At 45.3% G+C, this 22,389-nt stretch overlaps 1 protein-coding gene across 5 annotated transcripts in view; it reads left to right on the top strand.

Annotated features, from left to right (window-relative positions):
* Positions 1-22,389, top strand: part of LOC133381713 (zinc finger protein 208-like) — a 58,935-nt gene that overhangs the window by 19,813 nt on the left and 16,733 nt on the right. The window contains exons 2-3 of one of the 5 annotated variants that reach the window (XM_061621121.1): positions 928-931; positions 2,385-6,180. In XM_061621121.1, coding sequence (XP_061477105.1) covers positions 928-931; positions 2,385-5,283 — 2,903 coding nt within the window. In that variant the 3' untranslated portion in view covers positions 5,284-6,180. Of the gene's footprint in view, positions 1-927; positions 932-2,145; positions 6,181-18,670; positions 18,688-22,389 lie in introns of those variants that run through there. The other 4 variants (XM_061621116.1, XM_061621117.1, XM_061621119.1 and 1 more) reach the window with 4 other exon arrangements.

Genomic DNA, 22,389 nt, shown 5'->3' with positions numbered 1-22,389 from the left:
CAGTTGTATGTGGCTCTGATGAAAGGGAGAGATCAGTAGGTATGGACTTGAAAGATTACTCAGGGAAGCTGTAGAAGGATTTCACAACACTGAATCTTGGTGGTCTCCAGGAACCTAGAGGGAGTACCCCAACACCTCAAATACCCCACGCTTCCCCCACATAGGTGTAGGGTTGGCAATAGCATGTGCTATGTGCCTTTGAAGCACTCTCTATCTTCAGCAGTAATCAAAAGTGTGACATCAAATATAAATGCTTTCTTAAAAGAGGAAAGAGGAAAATTACAAGCATGCACATTCACTGACCGGCTGTTTTGACTGCAGTCAAATTATTAAGAATCAAGGAGAAGTGAGCTGTGCCCAGTTTGTCCTGTTCTGCAGTCTTGCTGCCCTTCTCTTCCCCCACACCCCACTTTTCATTGCATACTATTTTAGAAATATATATCACAGTTGTATGGCAGTAGGAGGAATCCCAGACAAAACTGGGCTTAGTGACATCAAGTGTTATATGGACCTGAAAGGAATTTATGTTGCTGTGTGAGACTGTAGGATATTCAGGTAACCTTGCTTTCATCTGGCCATGCAAAGATAACGTAAAATCTTTATTACGGTCCAACACCAGCGGTATAATTACGGATCCTATGAATATCAGAGTGGAGATAGAATACAATACAGTATCATTGCAGTGAGAAAGCTAAAAAGCTAAAACCGGGTCCACATAGTAATCTAGCTAAAACCTTCATCTAATAGACATCGCATTAGGTCCCTCCTGCGAGCCATAGCAGCTGTGCAGAACGAGGCGACCTCAGAGTGATCCGTGATTCTGAATCTGCTGTTAAATATTGTAAAATCATAGCTTGTGGGCTCAGAGGAAGATTAGATAAAAGTGGGGAGATGAACTTAAGGCGAAGATCTGAATAAAAAGGGCAGCAAAGTAGTACAAGGTTCACTGTCTCCACCGCATCTGCTCCACAGGGGCAAGTTCGATCATAATTATCAACGCCCCTGTATCTACCCTCCATAGTGCCGAGGGCAGAACATTGAATCGTGCCAGGGTAAAAGCTCTCCTGAGTTTCGGGGTAGATAAACTTGAAATGTAAGTGGCCAAGTTACAGGGATTTACATTAATACTGCATTGTGAATAAGCGGCAACTAGGCTCATGTTGTTCTGATACTCAACATCTTTGAGGCGTTGGATGATTGTTGTGTTAGCGGTCGTATGGCCTAGGGCACCAATCGCTGGGAGCGAAAAACCGAGAGTTCCGAGTTTGTGAATCATTACCCGTTGCCATTGAGATTGGAAGGAATCTTCCAAAGTTAATGGGGGCAATCCAGTGGGTAAAAATAGCAGCTTCATCCAGTAGTTAAATTTTAATATCCAAGCGTGGGTCTCAATCAGAAGGGCACCTAATTCCAAGCATAAGGTCACACTGGGGACACATCTCGGAGCGCCCAAAACAGACCTCATGAATTTAGATTGTACCCTCTCCGACAATGCGTAATTGCCTCCACTACAAATTTGGGTCCCGTAAAGAAGTTGAGGAAGCACCTTAGCGTTGAATACCTGGACTGCTGCCAGAATGTACTGACCGCCCTTTGTATAAAAAAAGGTCAGTAAAGCTCTGGCTGATTTCTGTGCAGTCGCAGCAGACTGGACAAAATGCTCATTCCAAGAACCTAAGGGATGGAATGCAATGCCAAGGTAACTGAAGGCGTTGACTTGGTCAATAATATGGTTGTCAATTTGCCAGCGGTGTTTATGTCTACTTTTGGCGAAAACTAAAACCTTGCATTTCGCATAGTTAATTCTCAAAAGTTCATCCACACAAAAGGAGGCAAGTTCTCTTAAGAGATGACATAAGCCCACCTGCGTTTGGCATAACAGGGCAATGTCGTCGGCATATAGAAGACAGGTTAAGTGTCTCCTTGCCAAGACAGGAGGGTGAGAGTTTACTGCCGACAGGCGTTTTGTCAGCAAGTTTATATAGATATTGAATAGGGAGGGAGGGCCATGCAAAGATAAAAGGGGGAGAATTATGGAGATGTAAAAATAGAGAAGCAGATAATTGGGCTTCATCTGTGATGAAATGCTTTGTTTTTGCCTTGAAATTCCAATGTGTTTTTTTTCAACCCTCTTCCCCCTCAGCAGGTGACCGGCAGAATGAGAATTATAGAAAACCACAGATGGTGCCACTGGTAATAGCCAAGACTGAGAGTCAAAAAGAGATATTTGGAAATCACAGGGGACCAAAATCGTCTGAAAGAAAGCAGCCAAAGAATGGGAGCAAGAAATCCTCTACTTGTCATAGTTTTCATCAAAGAACACACACCGGAGAAAAACCATTTAAATGCATGGAATTTGGAAAGAGCTTCAGTGTAAAAACTAGCCTTAATTCACATCACAGAACCCACACAGGGGAGAAACCATTTAAATGCAGGGAATGTGGAAAAAGCTTTACTCGGAACGATCATCTTACTTCACATAAAAGAACCCACACAGGAGAGAAACCTTTTAAATGCAGAGAGTGTGAAAAGAGCTTCAGTCTAAGCAGTAGCCTTAAATTACATCACCGAAAACACACAGGGGAGAAACCATTTAAATGCATGGTGTGTGGAAAGAGCTTCATTCAGAGCAGTGACCTTACTTTGCATCAAAGAACCCACACAGGGGAGAAGCCATTTAAATGCAGGGAGTGTGAAAAGAGCTTCAGTCAGAGCAGTCACCTTACTTCGCATCAAAGAACACACACAGGGGAGAAACCATTTAAATGCATGGAGTGTGGACAGGGCTTTAGTCAGAGAAGTAAGCTTACTTCACATCAAAGAACCCACACAGGGGAGAAGCCATTTAAATGTAAAGAGTGTGGAAAGAATTTCAGTCAGGGCGGTCACCTTACATCGCATCAAAGAACCCATACAGGGGAGAAGCCATTTAAATGCAGTGAGTGTGGAAAGAGCTTCAGTGTAAGCAGTAGCCTTACTTCGCATCACAGAACCCACACAGTGGAGAAACCATTTAAATGCAGGGAATGTGGAAAAAGCTTCAGTCAGAGCGCTCACCTTACTTCACATCAAAGAACCCACACAGGAGAGAAACCTTTTAAATGTATGGAGTGTGGAAAGAGCTTCAGTGTAAGCAATAAACTTATTTTACATCAGAGAACTCACACAGGGGAGAAGCCATTTAAATGCAAGCAGTGTGGAAAGAGCTTTAGACACAAGAGGTACCTTACAGTACATGAAAGAACCCACACTGGAGAAAAACCATTTAAATGCAGTGAGTGCGGAAAGAGCTTCAGTGTAAGCAGTAGCCTGAAATTACATCACCGAACACACACCGGGGAGAAACCATTTAAATGTATGGAGTGTGGAAAGAGCTTCAGTGTAAGCAATAAACTTATTTTACATCAGAGAACTCACACAGGGGAGAAGCCATTTAAACGCAAGCAGTGTGGAAAGAGCTTTAGACACAAGCGGTACCTTACAGTACATGAAAGAACCCACACTGGAGAAAAACCATTTAAATGCAGTGAGTGCGGAAAGAGCTTCAGTGTAAGCAGTAGCCTGAAATTACATCACCGAACACACACAGGGGAGAAACCATTTAAATGCAGAGAGTGTGGAAAGTGCTTCAGTCAGAACGGTAGCCTTACTTTACATGAAAGAACCCACACAGGCGAGAAACCATTTAAATGCAGGGAATGTGGAAAGGGCTTCAGTCAGAGCATTCACCTTACTTTGCATCACAGAACACACACAGGGGAGAAACCATTTAAATGCAGAGAGTGTGGAATGAGCTTCAGTCAGAGCAGTGACCTTACTTTGCATCAAAGAACTCACACAGGGGAGAAGCCATTTAAATGCAAGCAGTGTGGAAAGTGCTTCAGTCAGAACAGTAGCCTTACTTTACATGAAAGAACCCACACAGGCGAGAAACCATTTAAATGCAGGGAATGTGGAAAGAGCTTCACTCAGAGCAGTAAACTTACTTTACATCAAAGAACCCACACAGGTGAGAAGCCATTTAAATGCATGGAGTGTGGAAAGAGCTTCAGTCGAAGCAGTGACCTTACTTCGCATCAAAGAACCGACACAGGGGAGAAGCCATTTAAATGCAAAGAGTGTGGAAAGAGCTTCAGTCAGAGTAGTAGCCTTACTTCACATCAAAGAACCCACACAGCGGAGAAGCCATTTAAATGCAGTGAGTGCGGAAAGAGCTTCAGTGTAAGCAGTAGCCTGAAATTACATCACCGAACACACACAGGGGAGAAACCATTTAAATGCATGGAGTGTGGACAGGGCTTTAGTCAGAGAAGTAAGCTTACTTCACATCAAAGAACCCACACAGGGGAGAAGCCATTTAAATGCAGTGAGTGCGGAAAGAGCTTCAGTGTAAGCAGTAGCCTGAAATTACATCACCAAACACACACAGGGGAGAAACCATTTAAATGCATGGAGTGTGGACAGGGCTTTAGTCAGAGAAGTAAGCTTACTTCACATCAAAGAACACACACAGGGGAGAAACCATTTAACTGCATGGAGTGTGGACAGGGGTTTAGTGAGAGAAGTAAGCTTACCTCACATCAAAGAACCCACACGGGGGAGAAGCCATTTAAATGTAAGGAGTGTGGAAAGAGCTTCAGTCAGAGTGGTAACCTCAGGTTACATGAAAGAACACACACAGGGGAGAAACCATTTAAATGCAGTGAGTGCGGAAAGAGCTTCAGTCAGAGAAGTAAGCTTACTTTGCATCAAAGAACCCATTCAGGGGAGAAACAATTTAAATGCAGTGAGTGTGGAAAGAGCTTCAGTCAGAGCAGTGACCTTATTTTACATCAGAGAACCCACACAGGGGAGAAGCCATTTAAATGCAAAGAGTGTGGAAAGAGCTTCAGTCAGAGTGGTAATGTCAGATTACATGAAAGAACACACACAGGGGAGAAACCATTTAAATGCAGTGAGTGTGGAAAGAGCTTCAGTGTAAGCATTAGCCTGAAATTACATCACCAAACACACACAGGGGAGAAACCATTTAAATGCAAGGAGTGTGGACAGGGCTTTAATAAGAGCAGTCACCTTACTTCACATCAAAGAACCCACACAGGGGAGAAGCCATTTAAATGTAACGAGTGTGGAAAGAGCTTCATTCAGAGCGGTCACCTTACTTCACATCAAAGAACCCACACAGGGGAGAAACCGATTAAATGCAGGGAGTGTGGAAAAAGCTTCAGTGTAAGCAGTAACCTTGTTTTACATCACAGAACCCACACGGGAGAAACCATTTAAATGTAGTGAGTGGAAAGAGGTTCAGTCAGAGCACACTTACTTCACATGAAAAAACACTGTGGAGTAACTTTTTTAATGCATGGAGTATGGAAAGAGATTCAATGAAAGCAGTAGGCTTACATCACAGGGGATACACAGGAGAAACAATTTAAATGCAGGGAGTATGGAAAGAACTTCAATGGGAGCCTCTCTTCCTCTTGCAGGCTACATAGATTAAAGCCCTATACAGGTTGGGGCCAGGATGCTTAAAAAATTATCTCACCTATTATATATGCAGCCCATCACTGAAATCTGCAGAGGATGGCCTCTTACGCATACCATCTCATTAGGAAGTCCACTCTGTATGATAGAGAAACCTGGCCTTTTGTGTGGTGGCATCTACTTTTTCGAACTTCCTCCTGTTACATATCAGACAGGTGTTTTTTTTGTGTGGTGCCTATAGAAGACCTTCCTTTTTCAACAAACCTTTTAAGTGCAGAGCTTTATTACTGTTTCTGTGGGATTTTAAAAGGTAAAGGTGTCCCCGCACTTGTAGTCCGAGTCGTTTCTGACTCTTAGGGTGACGTCTTGCGACATTTACTAGGCAGACCGTATATATGAGGTGGGACTGCCAGTTCCTTCCCCGGTCTTTCTTTACCCCCCAGCATATGCCGGGCACTCATTTTACTGACCACGGATGGATGGGAGGCTGAGTGGACCTCGACCCCTTTTACCGGAGATTCGACTTCCTCCTTCCCTTGGAATCGAACTGCAGACGTGAGCAGAGCTTCGGCTGCGTTACTGCCGCTTACCACTCTGCGTCACGGAGGGTCTGTGTGGGATTTTAAAATGTTTTTAATTGGTTTGCATATGAAATGTTTTTTTTATTGTTGGTATTTTTGAGATACTTTCTGGGAATTGATTTATAAATGAAAATAAAATAATACTAGTCCTTGTTTCTAATGGTCTCCTTACTCAGTGTTTTCATATAGTTTAGTTTAGCATACCTTTAACTGTTGATTTTATTGATTTTTAGTGTTTTTTAAATGTTGATTTTTTTATTGACCATTTTAATGTACATTTTATATTCTTTATAAAATACTTCTGCAGTGTACACATTTTATTAATATAAATAACTAAAAAATGTATTTTTGTGTATAACATGGTTTTTATTTTGCTTAGATGTTTTTTGTATTGGCTATTCTAACATCTTTCATAAAGTAAAATGAATTCACTAGTTTTCTGCTGATGTATTTTAAATACATTTTCCAAACTGATTTCACACCGCAGTCTCATCTGGTCTCAGTGCTATTTCCTAGCAGGCAAATGAAGGACCTCACTGTCATCTGGTGCGCATAGAGAAAAGGAGTGAGAATTGGGTTTTGTCAGCGGTCACATAGCCAAATGGCTTCTCCAGGCAATAGAAGGGCCTTTAGGAAAGGCAGCAAAGCTGCAGAAAATCTCTGCTTAAATTATTGGGGGAGGCAGTTTGTTGGGATAGATAGTTCTGGGCCAGATATATGAATGGTCTGGTAACTTCAAACTAATCCATGTTGTGTAACTAATCCATGTTATGCAATTGTTAATGATGCTTCCCTGTAGTTTCTCTCTGGGAAGCAGTATGCCTCTGAATGCCATTTTCTGGGAATCAGAAGTGTGAAGATTACTGACTGGGAGGTCAGTTGCACAACTGCTGATCTTGGAGACCAGGTTTCTTGAAGGACTCACTGTTCGTGTCCCCTCCTGCCTCTTCCTTGGGATCTAGCCAGTAAAAGTGATTAGACTGGTGAGCTGGTGTTATTGTTGTTGTTGTTCCCAATGTAAATAACAGGTGCACGTCAGGACCCCACTAGGGATCAGCTGCCCTGCACCTTCAGTTTAGTGTTGCAAAGCTCATCGTGCAATTGTTTGTTGCATGATTGGTATCTCCTCTAGTTTGGCCCTCAGACTGGCAGTGGCTGTCCAAGGTCCTGTTCTCCAGCCTTCTTGCCTGAGAGCCTTTTGACTGAAAAGTTCTTCTGCCTCCACCTCGTGCGCTCTGCCCAATGAGTAGGAGTCCCTCCCACAGGTTCCAGACTTTAATAACCTTGATTTTGAAAGTAGTTGTGTCAGAAACTCATTTCACAGAAAGCAAACTGGTGAGGTTTGGCCCAGAACTTGAATACAAGGCAGAGGTGGAGTCTGAGCCCAAGCACACAAGAGCACTTCTTTGAACCCAGTTTTTTTTCCTGTGATAGCACATCTATTTCACAGAAGGCAAACTCTATTTCTCTCCCCCTTCTGCCAGCCGACTTGCCCCTCCAATCTCTCTTTCTCTCTCCCTCCCCAATTCACCAGCCATTCGCAACCTGATAGCAGCACCAATAGTGCTGCTTAGTGGACCTACAAACAGCAAGAAAGGGTATTGCTGATCACCCCAGAGGTTCCTGGGTCATCCTGTGTTATCTCCCATTTCCCAACACAACGAGAGGCAGCAACATGTGTGGTTGGTGAATTTTGGTAGGTCTGGCTGATTGGGAAGTCGCCGTTTCGGGCTTTTTTATGTAAAAATGTATTATAGTCCGGAACGGGTATCGGAACGTGGTTTGCGTGGACGTTTTGTGTCTTACTGCATGCATCCCATGTAGTCATGTGGGACTGGTGAATTTCAGAGGTCTGGCTTGCTGGGAAGTCCCCGTTCGGGGCTGTTCATTCCGTTCCGAAGGGCATTTTGGTTGTTAAAGGGTTGATAAAAATGCTATCGGAATGGTTTTTGTTCCTAAACGTTGTTCTCGTGTGTCTCTAACACATCCTGGTGTTTTGGACATCAATTTCTTTTCTAAAGAGCCCATTCCGGCGTGTTCCATTCCAGCTTTTACACCGTCCCTCCTGAACACTTTACTTTTTACACACAAATGTGTATATTGTATATATCACACAGCACACACGCACACACCTATCTTGCCACTGTTTCTGCGGGAGGCAAGAGAGGAAGAAGAGGTGCAATATTGGGACAGATGGGAGAGAGGAAACTGTTGGCAGTGGGGGACAGAAGCAGCTCTTGCCACTTAGTCCTCAGATGGGTTAAGGCAAGGAATTCTGGTTCCTAGAGAGGCAGGAAGTCTTAATCACATGGACGGGGGGGGGGAGAGCATATTGAAGGGGAAGTAGGAGGGCTCTCTTCATTGGTATTCCGGGTAAAGAAAGTATTAGGCCCAGACAGGAGGAAGCGGGAGCGTGTAGAGGGCAAAGAGGTGCAAGGGGGGGGGGATTTGGTATTTTTGTTGGGGGGTGAGGGAAAAGGAGGGAAGAGCCCCACTCCCCTGCTGCATGCAATCCATTTGCAGAGGGGGGTCCGAAGTGCCGCGGGGTTGGCCTTTCGAGGCCCTCTTGGAAGCCATCGCCCAGGCAAAGGGATGCAGCTGTTGGGGGTTGATGTCCTGTGTTGGTTTTGAGGGCCACAGCTGGGGGAGGGGAGCTGCCTTTGCAATTCCTGGGCCTGACAGGGGACTGGTGGGGGGAGGGGAGAGAGAAGGAAGGTTTGCTTTTGGGGAGGGGGAGGGGGTGATGGAAGAGCCCCCCCTTCCCTCTGGGAACCCATAGAAAGTGTGTGGAGGGGGCCTGATCCATGCAGTCCAGAGGCAAAGTGCGGCCAAAACTGTTTCCACTGAAGCTGCCCCCCAACCCTTTTGCAGGTCAGCCCATTCTCCCCAAGGATGGAACGCAGCTGAGGCAATGGGGGGAACGGGGGACCTCTTGATGCAGCCTTGTTGGGGGCACATTGGAGGGGAAGGGAAAATGCTGTGCTGCTTTTCTGCCCCACAGCTGGAGGGAGAGCCCCTTTTGGATTTCCTCCACTGGAAGAGGGGCTGGTCAGTTTCCCTCCTGTCAGGCAAGAAAGATGGAGGGATGGAGAGAGGAATCTGAAACTGACCAGGCTCTGAATGGGCTTCTAGAAGCTTTCAAGGCAGAGGATGGAGGAAATGGGTGAATAAATGTCCCCTCCTCAGCTGGGCTCCAGGGGAAGAGGCTTCTCCAGATATCCCCTTGGAAATGTGTTGGAGGGGAACATCGAAGCCCCCTTGGGGTGGATCTCAGCTTCTCTTGCAGGATTGGCCCATCTGTGGGGGTGCTGGCAGCCAGCGTCCCCCCTGTCCAAAGCACAATAGCTGGGCAGTGGTCGCAAGAGCCCTGTAAGGCGGTCTCAGATGAGAGCCTGTGGCTAATGTAGTGGTTAGGGAATATTTTTCAACCCGAGGGCCACATTTACGCACAAGCAGCAGTCCAAGGGCCAATTTACTGTCAAATGCCAGAGTGGGTAGAGCTATGGATGTGTCACTGACATTTGTATAGTAGAGTCTCTTGTAGCCAGGAACAAGTCAGACATTTCTTCAGCGCAATTAATTAATTATTAGATTTATATCCTGCCCTTCCTCCCAGTAGGAGCCCAGGACAGCAATACAGAGCTCTCTAAGGAGCGAGGTCAGAGCATGGGGGGGGGGGGAGAGAAAAAAACTGCTTTCCCTCCCAAATGTTCCACTTTTGTTATGGGCCTTCACATCTCTACAGTAGTGTAGTGGCAAATTCAGAAGTGCAGGGTCCATTCATGATAGCCATGCCCCCTCCCATCCTGTTCCTGCTGGGTTGAGAATGAGATGCATGTTAATGCCTTCTCCCACAGCTAGAAGCCGAAAAGCATGGAAGGGCAAAGTGTTACCTACTGAGAAGAGTCTCAGCGGCTGGCTTCACCTCCTTTCACTCTGATTCACTCTAATTATCAGGAAAGAACAAGGAAGCATGTTAGAAGACTCTTCTCAGTGGCTAATACACTCTCCTTTCTTGCTGATTGGCTCATAGGTTGCTGGAGACATGGGGACTCTGCTGAGAGCCTGCTCCCAAAAAAGTAAGGGGTCTAAGACCTCCCCCCCCAGATCTATGCAGGTCTCTGGGTCTACTTTTTTTCAGCCCAGCCCACCTCACTGGATTGTTGTGAGGATAAACTTTTATGTGCCACTCTAGATTTCAGACATCCACTCTGTGTGGGACCTTCCACATCTGTGGAAGTGTGTGTGTCTATTGTATTGGAATCATAGTTTAATGCTGAACTATGTCCACAGAGACCCAGGTTCATATCCCTGCTCAGGAGTGAAATTCAGGTGGTGTCCTGGGCCCAGTGACAGTGTTGTTGTGAAGACAAAAGGAGGGGGACAAATTATGTTTCCCACGGTGAGCTCATTAGAGGAAAGCCTGCATAGAAATATAAAAATATATTGAAATGTTTGGATAAACATATAATAAGCAAATCAACTTATTACCCCAGTTGCTCAACCCTGTGTGGTGAGTTTGCTGTTAAGCTTTCCACCTCGTGCATCACCTCTCCAACTTGGAGTAGTGTTCTGTAACTTGGTGCCCTCCAGGTATGGTTGGACCAACTCCCATCAGCCCTGGACAACATGGCAAAACGCCAGGGATGATGGGAGTTGTAGTCCAGAAATGTCTAAAGGTTAACTCAGATTATACAAGTGGATGGTACCAAATAACGTGTCCTGCTGATCTTGAAATGGGTGTATTGCAAGTAGTTCTTCATACTCTTTTCATTGCCCAGTGAGCTGAACCAGACTGAATGCATCTCACTTTTCCTCTCCCCATATTTCTGATGGAAAGACTGGAGGTGTTTTGCTTCCCCAGGAAGCTCCAAGATAAGAACATAAGAACATAAGAAGAGCCTGCTGGATCAGGCCAGTGGCCCATCTAGTCCAGCATCCTGTTCTCACAGTGGCCAACCAGGTGCCTGGGGGAAGCCCGCAAGCAGGACCCGAGTGCAAGAACACTCTCCCCTCCTGAGGCTTCCGGCAACTGGTTTTCAGAAGCATGCTGCCTCTGACTAGGGTGGCACAGCACAGCCATCATGGCTAGTAGCCATTGATAGCCCTGTCCTCCATGAATTTGTCTAATCTTCTTTTAAAGCCGTCCAAGCTGGTGGCCATTACTGCATCTTGTGGGAGCAAATTCCATAGTTTAACTATGCGCTGAGTAAAGAAGTACTTCCTTTTGTTTGTCCTGAATCTTCCAACATTCAGCTTCTTTGAATGTCCACGAGTTCTAGTATTATGAGAGAGGGAGAAGAACTTTTCTCTATCCACTTTCTCAATGCCATGCATAATTTTATACACTTCTATCATGTCTCCTCTGACCCGCCTTTTCTCTAAACTAAAAAGCCCCAAATGCTGCAACCTTTCCTCGTAAGGGAGTTGCTCCATCCCCTTGATCATTCTGGTTGCCCTCTTCTGAACCTTTTCCAGCTCTAGAATATCCTTTCTGAGATGAGGCGACCAGAACTGTACACAGTATTCCAAATGCGGCCGCACCATAGATTTATACAACGGCATTATGATATCGGCTGTTTTATTTTCAATACCTTTCCTAATTATTGCTAGCATGGAATTTGCCTTTTTCACAGCTGCCGCACACTGGGTCGACATTTTCATCGTGCTGTCCACTACAACGCCGAGGTCTCTCTCCTGGTCGGTCACCGCCAGTTCAGACCCCATGAGCGTATATGTGAAATTCAGATTTTTTGCTCCAATATGCATAAGTTTACACTTGTTTATATTGAATTGCATTTGCCATTTTTCTGCCCATTCACTCAGTTTGGAGAGGTCTTTTTGGAGCTCTTCGCAATCCCTTTTTGTTTTAACAACCCTGAACAATTTAGTGTCATCAGCAAACTTGGCCACTTCACTGCTCACTCCTAATTCTAGGTCATTAATGAACAAGTTGAAAAGTACAGGTCCCAATACCGATCCTTGAGGGACTCCACTTTCTACAGCCCTCCATTGGGAGAACTGTCCTACTCTCTGCTTTCTGCTTCTTAACCAATTTCTTATCCGCAAGAGGACCTCTCCTCTTATTCCATGACTGCTAAGCTTCCTCAGAAGCCTTTGGTGAGGTACCTTGTCAAATGGTTTTTGAAAGTCTAAGTACACTATGTCCACTGGATCACCTCTATCTATATGCTTGTTGACACTCTCAAAGAATTCTAATAGGTTACTGAGACAGGACTTTCCCTTGCAGAAGCCATGCTGGCTCTGCTTCAGCAAGGCTTGTTCTTCTATGTGCTTAGTTAATCTAGCTTTAATTCTACCAGTTTTCCAGGGACAGAAGTTAAGCTAACTGGCCTGTAATTTCCGGGATCCCCTCTGGATCCCTTTTTGAAGATTGGCGTTACATTTGCCACTTTCCAGTCCTCAGGCACGGAGGAGGACCCAAGGGACAAGTTACATATTTTAGTTAGCAGATCAGCAATTTCACCTTTGAGTTCTTTGAGAACTCTCGGGTGGATGCCATCCGGGCCCGGTGATTTGTCAGTTTTTATATTGTCCATTAAGCTTAGAACTTCCTCTCTCGTTACCACTATTTGTCTCAGTTCCTCAGAATCCCTTCCTGCAAATGTTAGTTCAGGTTCAGGGATCTGCCCTATATCTTCCACTGTGAAGACAGATGCAAAGAATTCATTTAGCTTCTCTGCAATCTCCTTATCGTTCTTTAGTACACCTTTGACTCCCTTATCATCCAAGGGTCCAATCGTCTCCCTAGATGGTCTCCTGCTTTGAATGTATTTATAGAATTTTTTGTTGTTGGTTTTTATGTTCTTAGCAATGTGCTCCTCAAATTCTTTTTTAGCATCCCTTATTGTCTTCTTGCATTTCTTTTGCCAGAGTTTGTGTTCTTTTTTATTTTCTTCATTTGGACAAGACTTCCATTTTTTGAAGGAAGACTTTTTGCCTCTAAGAGCTTATTTGACTTTGCTCGTTAACCATGCTGGCATCATCTTGGCCCTGGCGGTACATTTTCTGATCTGCGGTATGCACTCCAGTTGAGCTTCTAATATAGTGTTTTTAAACAACTTCCAAGCATTTTCGAGTGATGTGACCCTCTGGACTTTGTTTTTCAGGTTTCTTTTTACCAATCCCCTCATTTTTGTGAAGTTTCCTCTTTTGAAGTCAAATGTGACCGTGTTGGATTTTCTTGGCAATTGGCCATTTACATGTATGTTTAATTTAATAGCACTGTGGTCACTGCTCCCAATTGGTTCAACAACACTTACATCTTGCACCAGGTCCCAGTCACCACTGAGGATTAAGTCCAGGGTTGCCGTCCCTCTGGTCGGTTCCATGACCAACTGGTCTAGGGTATAGTCATTTAGAATATCTAGAAACTTTGCTTCTTTGTCATGACTGGAACACATATGCAGCCAGTGTATGTCCGGGTAGTTGAAGTCACCCATTACTACCACATTTCCTAGTTTGGATGCTTCCTCAATTTCATATCTCATCTCAAGGTCTCCCTGAGCATTTTGATCAGGGGGACGATAGATCGTTCCCAGTATTAAGTCCCTCCTGGGGCATGTTATCACCACCCACAACGATTCTGTGGAGGAGTCTGCCTCTTTTGGGGTTTCGAGCTTGCTGGATTCAATGCCTTCTTTCACGTATAGAGCGACTCCGCCACCAATACGTCCTTCCCTGTCCTTCCGATATAGTTTATATCCAGGGATAACCGTATCCCACTGGTTTCCTCCATTCCACCAGGTCTCCGTTATGCTCACTATATCAATGCTCTCCTCTAAGACCAAGCACTCCAGTTCTCCCATCTTGGTTCGCAGGCTCCTAGCATTAGCGTACAGGCACTTGTAAGCAGGCCTGTGGTTATTTGACCAAATTCACCCCCAGTATTTCTTTACAATGTGTGCAAAACCTTTTTTTTTGCCAACTGTCATGGAGAGGACATGGAATTAATATCTGTGCAGATTAAATTTTTAATTATATCCCTGATGAAAAGGGCCCAATAATAAAGCCTGAAATGGTTCACAATGTGACGAAGAAACTCTGTGGGGCTCAGGAATTAAAGACTTTGCGGAAGCAGAAGCAGAGATGAGAGGTGAGGGGTCCGAGATGGGTGAAATTCCTGGGGGTAGCAAAGGACAGAAGAGGTGCCCAAGCATGGAGAAAAGTCTGGAAGAAACTGGAGAATGTTCTGAGAGAGATTTGGGGCCTTTAAGGCCTTTTGCAGATCAAGCATTGTGGGGGAAAACAACAGAGGAAAGGGATGTGCCATTTATTGATTTGGATTGAGGCTGCTTGTAACATTCAAACCTCTGGAACCCAAATTTGCATGAAGAGTGAAATCCCTCCCATCCTCCGTCTCTCCCCTGCAGGCCCTTGAGAGCTGCTCCCTACAAAACATGTATTGTGGCGAAAGGTGTGGGAGTCCCAGAACTGGCCTAGTTTACTCCTCCCGCTCAGGCAGCGCCGTGGCCTCAGAGGCACCGTCCGGATTGTCTCTTCTCTGGGATAGAGTGGAAAGAGCAGCCGGGCAGCCCAATCAGGTAAGGGGAGGATCATTGGGGGAGAGACCGAGGGGACAGCTGGGGTGGATCTCCCTGAGCGTAGTGGGGAGGGCTCTGGGAGAATACTACCTCTGAGGCTGCATAAGGAGAGCCTGCTGGATCAGGCCAATAGCCCGTCTGTTCCAGCAGCCGGTTCTTGCAGTGGCCGACCAGATGCCTGTGGGAAGCCTGCAAGCAGGACCTGAACACATGAGCACTCGCCCCACTTGTGATTCGGTGACACGTGTCTGGCAGAACTCTGGCAAAACTCCTAAAATACACTCTTGGAGAGGTGGGATCTTTTTTGAGAGTCAATCAAGCTCTGCCCTGCAATTGTGTCTAAGCAGTGTAAAATCCAGAAATACTCACCCCCACAAAAGCTAAATAAAAAGTAACTGTACTAAAGAAATGCAAAGAAAAAGAGAGTGGGACAGCTTCAAGAGAGTCACACGGCTTGGTACCAAAATACCTGATGGAACGCCTCTCCTGACACGAACCCACTCGTACACTACGCTTAACATCTAAGGCCCTCCTCCGGGTGCCCACTCCGAGGGAAACTCGGAGTCTGGCAACAAGGGAGAGGGCCTTCTCAGTGGTGGCCCCCAAATTATGGAATGATTTCTGTGATGAGGTGCACCTGGCGCCAACACTGTTATCTTTTCGGCACCAGGTCAAGACTTTCCTCTTCTCCCAGGCATTTTAGCATGTGCTTTTAAATTGCTTTTTAAAATGTATTTTTAGATTTCTATATTGCTTTTGTGGTAAACCACCCAGAGAGCTTCGGCTATGGGGTGGTATATAAATGCAATAAAATTAATTAATTAATTAATTAATCCCAGCGTGCCCCACTGGTCAGGCTATTAGTACGATATGAACCAAAGTGTAGCTGCCAAGTGTCCTGCTCTGTTGCCATTCCCAGCATACTGCCTCTGGCAGTGGAGGCAATGCATTGCCATTGTGGCTCATAGCCACTGATGTCCTGATCCTCCATGGATTTGTCCAATCTTCTTTGAAAGCTATTCAAGTTTTTGGCTGAGCAAATGGTACATGTTGGAGAAACTGCCTCTTCTTTTTCCAGGATCTGTTGCCCTTCCAGGGTCTGGTGACCTTTGAGGAGGTGGTCGTGTATTTCACGGAGGAGGAATGGGCCCTGCTGGATCCCGGCCAAAGAGCTCTGCACAGGGAAGTCATGGAGGAGAATTATGAGACGGTGGCCTCTCTCGGTAAGGGCACTTTTCCCCCTTGACTGATGAATGCTGAAGATATGAATTTAGTACCTGTGCTATTTAACCTTCCCCGGCAGGAGTGTTGTTAGAGAAATGGGTGGCTGAGCCCCAGATATTTGGGGAGGGACTGCAGCTCAGAAGGGGAACACCTGCTTTGCATGTAGAAGGTCCGAGGTTCAGTCCCTGGTAGGTCCAAGAAGGGTGAAATGATCCTGTAGGAGTTGCTGGAAAAGAGGTGCTTTCTCTGCCTGAGATCCTGGAGATCCATTGCTAGTTCTAGTAGCCAAGGCTGGGCTAGATGGACAAATTCTCTGATCTGGTGTAATGCAACTTCCTCTGTTCTTGGGGCTTTTTGATCATTAAATGTGAGGAAGGAGCTCCAAAACCCCAGCCGAGCATCTTTTCCTGCATCCCCAGCAGGTAATTGACATTCTGTGACTTATACTCTAAACTCCCAGTGGGAAAAGATGCTCCTGGGAGCATCCAGTGCCTCCTCCCTTCCTCTGCCCAAAGGTCAGCTTTTGTCTTTGAAGCAGGAAGAAGCGGCAGTTTGGAGAAGAGGAAGCGGAGGTGGAGGCTACAGTTTGTAGGGAATGACCTCCAGAAGACAGGACAGAGAGCAAGTTTTAGCTTTGCCAGCCCTGGTGGGAAGTCTGGAAGCAGAACTGGAGCACAGAGACTCTTTGACTCAGGCAGGGACACAGCGAAGACAGGAGGCAAGAGGGACCCCGAGAAAGGCTCCTTGGCAGCTGGAACAAGGGCCGTTCCCTCAGCTAGCAGAGATCCCGGGAAAGCAGGAATTGCAGCAGCGCCCTTGAAAGGGGACGTTTGCTCCGGCAGGAAAGGGTCCAGAGAAGGCAGGAAGCTGCGGTGGTGAATGAAAAGCAGGGGAGGGTGATGGAGTCAGACCCCAGTTGACATCGGGCTAAGAGAGATTTCAAGCAGCAAAAGGAACCGCACAAACTGGAACCCAGAGTGGGACCAGGAGTTCAGTTTTATCCACTTTTGGGAAAGGTTTCAAAGCAGATTCCCACATTGGTTAGCTGAGGGAGTTGTCTCTCCTGACCAGGTCATGTCCTGTGCATACGACTTGCAATGACATCTCAGCTGAGAAGACCAATTTTAATCCTTAGGCTACTTTTTCCCATCAGGCCTCTTTGTTTCTGTTGCAAAGTGACCCATATAGAAGCCATTTTTAAAGCTCATATTGGCTCATAAAGTAGTAGCCAGCCAACAACACCCTCACATGTATGAATCTGCCTTTGCTTGAAGATCAGGAGATGAGGCCTTCCTGGTGGTCCCTACACAGGATGAGGTACATGGTCATTTTTCAGTAATGGCTCCTCGACATGGAACATTCTCCCTACGTCAGGCCTCGTCTCTTTATATTTCCATGCCGTCGGTGAAGACATCTTTTTGGGAAGGTGTTCGGAGGAAGACAGACCCGAAATTCCTGCTGGTTTTAATAGTTGTCATTCAGTGTTTTATTGTGTGTTTGGATAGACTGTGGGAGTTTTTTGGGATGTTTATATATTCTTATCTACTTCTTCCTTATTATAAACTGTCCTGTCCAAAAAGGTGACGTATAATTCACCTACATGACAATGAATAAGTAAATATCCACTAATAGCAGAGCTGTAAAAAAATGGAAGAAAATAACGAACTGATAACAGAAACCAGCAATGCGCAATATTGCACCTCATCTTCCTCTCTTCCCTCCTGCAGTAGCAGAAGCAAGACAGCCGTGTGCGTGTGTGATATACATAATAGTTTTTGCCAGCAGTTAGGTCTGACCAGGTGAACCAAGTGGCCAGAGATCCCAGCCAAGAATCTTTTTAGGTCTAGGAATATCTAATGGCCGATCAAGAAAGGAAATCTTTATCAGTGTCTATGTATAATTAACACGTCTAATTTACTATACTTTGTGGACATAGCCACATATCAGAACATAGGTCTTACACAGCACATACAAAGGGGATGTACGCTAACGTGTTGCATTTCAAAGGACAGCATAGGTCACATTGATTTCCATCTGAAAAGGAGTGATCTCACCTTTGCTGCGTGTGGACCTTAACACTCAGAGCAGGTGGTTCTTTCTTCGACCAGTGTCACGGACAACTGGTAAAAATCCCCAAGGCTGTCTGTCTTTTATAGCTCTAGTTTGTATCTATCTAGACCAGGGTTTCCCGACCTTTGAGCCACAGATGTTGTGGGACTACAACTCCCATCAGCCCCATCCAGCATGGCCAATGGTCAGGAATTATGGGAACTGTAGTCCAGCAACATCTGTGGACCAAAGGTTGGGAAACCCTGATCTAGACTCTGTCAGTTCATGCTCATATTACTACTATACTCTTGTTTCCATCATTTGAACTCTCATCCTAACCTGCATCTTGATGCTGATGTTGTATTCTGATAAGTTCTCCTGACTCACCCCTGTACAGCTTCAGCCATATATAGACATGATCATTGGCTGAATGCCCGGACTCCTTATAAAATGTTGATACTTTACGGGAAAGAATTTATTTTGGAACTACTGTAAACAAAACTCAAAGGAAAAAAGACACTTTAACTGGCAGCTTGTGTTTTTACTCATGTTTTGGCTTGTATTGTTTGCGCTACTTTTCCACACATAATTTTACGTAAATCAATTATAAAGAATTGGAGATGGCCAATTTCTATAAATACAGGTGGCCTGTGACACAGTGAATTGCATCCACTGTTGCTGACTTTACTAGGTTCTGCCCTAGTAGTTTGCAGCCTACTAAGAAGCTGGCTTTACTAGGTTCACCCCCAACAGGCATTTCAAGATGAGCTTCATGCCCAGTGGACGCATGTTCACAAGTGCCAGACTGACCCTACTTGGTCCACACAACTCTGTTCTATTCACCGAGAGCAGGACTTACCAGATCAAAATTATACCTTTTCTTATCTATAAAAATCTCTGTTTGTAAGGGCTGAATATTTTCTGGTCAAAAGTAACTAGTCTTGTCTATTTCCTTCAAAGAGTCGGACCTCCATTCGTGTTGGGAAGAAAGAAAAGATCCCTTTATCCAGTATCCCAAAGATGCGACATCAACAGGTAGATGTTCAGCTGCGTTGAGGCCCCATTTTGGTTTGGAAATTGTAGGATTTTTCAGTTCCTGTGTAATATGATTCGTTGCAGATTAATTGACTCATCAGGGTGTGAGTTCTCCTGGAGAACATCTTAGATGTCTTTAAGAAGAGCCTGCTGGATCAGGCCAATGGCAGCATGCCTATAGGAAGCAAGCAAGCAGGACCTGAGTGCAACCCTTGCCCCGTTGGGAGCACAGTGACTGTCTTAAAGCTGCAAAGTGCTCTCTGAAGTACCCTTCCCCCTCCTTTCATTGAGCAGGGGGGGAGGGAAAAAAGGTGCCTTTCGGATGGGCTGCCTGCCAGAGAAGTCCCATGCACAGCCGATCTTTCTAAAAAGCAGTGGCTTCCGAAAGGGAACAGGCACCCACAGCCAAGCTGAGCCCTTGGCTCGCCACCCCACACTGCTTCTTTCAACTTCAGGAGCTGAATGGGGCTGCTTCACAGAGCAGTGCTGGGAGGGAGAAGTGATTTCCATTCATTGGAAACAGCTTCCCCTTCCTTGAGCAAAGCCCCCTCCAACCGCTGATCAGCTGACTGGCAGGTGCAAGTGTGCCCCAGTCCAGCAAAGGAGCAATTGGCAGCCCATTTCAAGGTCCTGGTGGTTCTTTTGAAGCCTCACCTTTATCTGCCGCACATCTGATGTCAGATCGGAGGGTGGTGCCTTTATGTCCTCCCTGTAGACTTCCCATTCGCATCTGATCAGGCACTGTGAGGATGCTGGACTAGATAGGCCTGTGGTCTGATTCCACAGGGCTGTTCTGAGGAAGAGCCGCTAGGTTGAAGTTTCTTTTCTACCTGCTGAGGAATCCCCCAAATTAAGATGGCTGGATTGGTTTCCACAGAGCCCCTGAGTTGAGATTTATGTACACCTCCAGGCAACTGGTCTGGAGGATAACTTGGGTCCCTGTACTAATCAGTTCCCGATCTAAAATCTTTGTTTGCTTTGGGGAGGAGAGGATAATTTGGGAATGTCAAAACTAGGCTTCACCTCTTGGCTGGAAGAGCATGATCCAGTTGTACGTGGCTCTGATGAAAGGGAGAGATCAGTAGGTATGGACTTGAAAGATTACTCAGGGAAGCTGTAGAAGGATTTCACAACACTGAATCTTGGTGGTCTCCAGGAACCCAGAGGGAGTACCCCAACACCTCAAATACCCCACGCTTCCCCCACATAGGTGTAGGGTTGGCAATAGCGTGTGCTATGTGTCTTTGAAGCACTCTCTATTTTCAGCAGTAATCAAAAGTGTGACATCAAATATAAATGCTTTCTTAAAAGAGGAAAGAGGAAAATTACAAGCATGCACACTTGCTCTCAGATCAGCAAAGCTTCTCCAATGGATCCTTAGCAGCAATGAAATAGCTTGTAGGCATGAAAGATCTTCCTTACTCTGCCTGCTGAGGAACTCAGCAGAGGGGCACCCCCATGCTCCAAAAGCAATGCCCAGGCTGCTGGGACTAAGTGGTAGCTCAGAGAACATAGGATCCGCCTCTGGATGGTCAGGGAGTGATGACGTGTTCTTTATATACCCTCACGGATGTTCCCCCCTCTTACTTAAAGATGTTTTAATGTCAAATCTCTGAAATTAGTTGGTCACTAGCCTTCCACATCTCCTTCTTTCCTGGAAAGTGTCTGCCCTGACTACATAAGTTGTTTTCAAAGTGCACACTTGTTCGACTTTTTGAAATTAAACTTTGTGGTTTCTGTCTCCTTTTGGTTTTGCTATTTGTGACCTTCGGGACTTTCTAAACCTCAAATATCAATCATTGGTGACCGAAAGTGACCTGCTCTTTTAAAGCTTTTCCCTAACAAATACTGATGCCATTTTATGATTAATTGAAACCTATAGAAACCCTAAAGTTATAATCTCTGTTTAATCAGTACCACTATATTGGCATTATATTAGCATTTAAAGCATCTTCCTTTCTTGCACGTGCGTCCCAGGTTACCTTCCTCAGTTTATCCAGGATGTCTCCCTTTCATCTCTGAAATTAGTTGGTCACTAGCCTTCCACATCACCTTCTTTCCAGGTTACCTTCCTCAATTTAGCTTTCTTGGAGCAAACCAGGATGTCTCCCTTTGCATCCTCCAGCTTGCTACTGTGCTTTGCGTAGAGACATTTAAAATTTCTTGTAACGAATTCACTCTTGCTTGCATTCATTTGTAAAATATCCCCTATATATGATGAAGCTTCATCTCCTTTGAAACTAGATTTCATAGAGTTTAAATGATTTGAACATTGACATGAAATCGAGCCTTCAGTGTCATCGGCCCAGTTCTCTGGAAAGCTCTGCCAACAGAGGTTCAGCAGGCGTCTTCTGTTTTAACTTCGAAGCGCCTGCTGAAAACCGTTGTGTTGCACCAGGCAGGCAATTAAGAGCATGCTCTTTTCACAACACTTGACCTTTGTTTTTATTGTATATTTGATGTTTTTAATTTATGGTGGTTGCCTTTTCTTAACGTGTTGTAAACTGCTTTGATGTTTCTAATGAAATAGCGGTATACAAAGAGCCTATAAATGAATAAATAGATGTGATATCTCTGGAATCAGAAAAACAGCTGGAGCTAAGTGATGCCTTCATGTGCTCCCTGTAGACTTCCCATCTGCATCCACTTTGGCACTGTGAGGATGCTGGAATAGATAGGCCTGTGGTCTGATCCAGCCAGGCTGTTCATATAAGGAGGGGGAATGGCATCCAGGTTGAAGTTTCCTTCCCATCTGCTGAGAAATCCCCCAAATTAAGATAGCTGGATTGGTTTCCACAGTGTCACTGAATTGAGGTTTTTGAACAGTTTCTTGTCCACAAGAGACATTTGGATCTACATGTCCCTGTGCTATTCATCTCCAGGAGATCTAAGATCGTTCTTTGTTATGGAGAGAGGAGAATAATTTCAGTTCAGAACTAACTAGCTTATCTGTATCTTTGAAAGAAATGTCAAACCTGGGCTTAGTCTCTTGGCTGGAAGAACAAGATCTAATTGTACAGGGCTTTGATGAAGGGGAGAGATCAGTCGGGCATTCCCCTTACGGTTCAGAGCATCATTGCAAACTCGTGTAGTGTTGGTCTTTGGCCATCCCTGTCTTAGCTCAGCTAAGTTTAATCCCTTGAATCTTCAGGTGGAATTTAGAAGTGTCTTTATCTGAAAACCTGCAGCGCAGCTGCCAGCCAGTATTGACAGTACTGAGCTCGAGGGACCAGGGTCTGATTCAGTATATCACAACTTCATTTGTTCCTATATTTCTGTCTGATCGGCTCTTTTGACTGCAGTCAAATTATTAAGAATCAAGGAGAAGTGAGCTGTGCCCAGTTCGTCCTGTTCTGCAGTCTTGCTGCCCTTCTTTTCCCCCGCACCCCACTCTTCATTGCATACTATTTTAGAAATATATATCACAGTTCTATGGCAGTAGGAGGAAACCC

Source organism: Rhineura floridana, chromosome 3 (assembly GCF_030035675.1).
Source record: "Rhineura floridana isolate rRhiFlo1 chromosome 3, rRhiFlo1.hap2, whole genome shotgun sequence".
Classification (NCBI taxonomy): Eukaryota; Metazoa; Chordata; class Lepidosauria; order Squamata; family Rhineuridae; genus Rhineura; species Rhineura floridana.
Note: the sequence above shows the minus strand (reverse complement) of the source record. Positions and strands in the feature narration are given on the sequence as shown.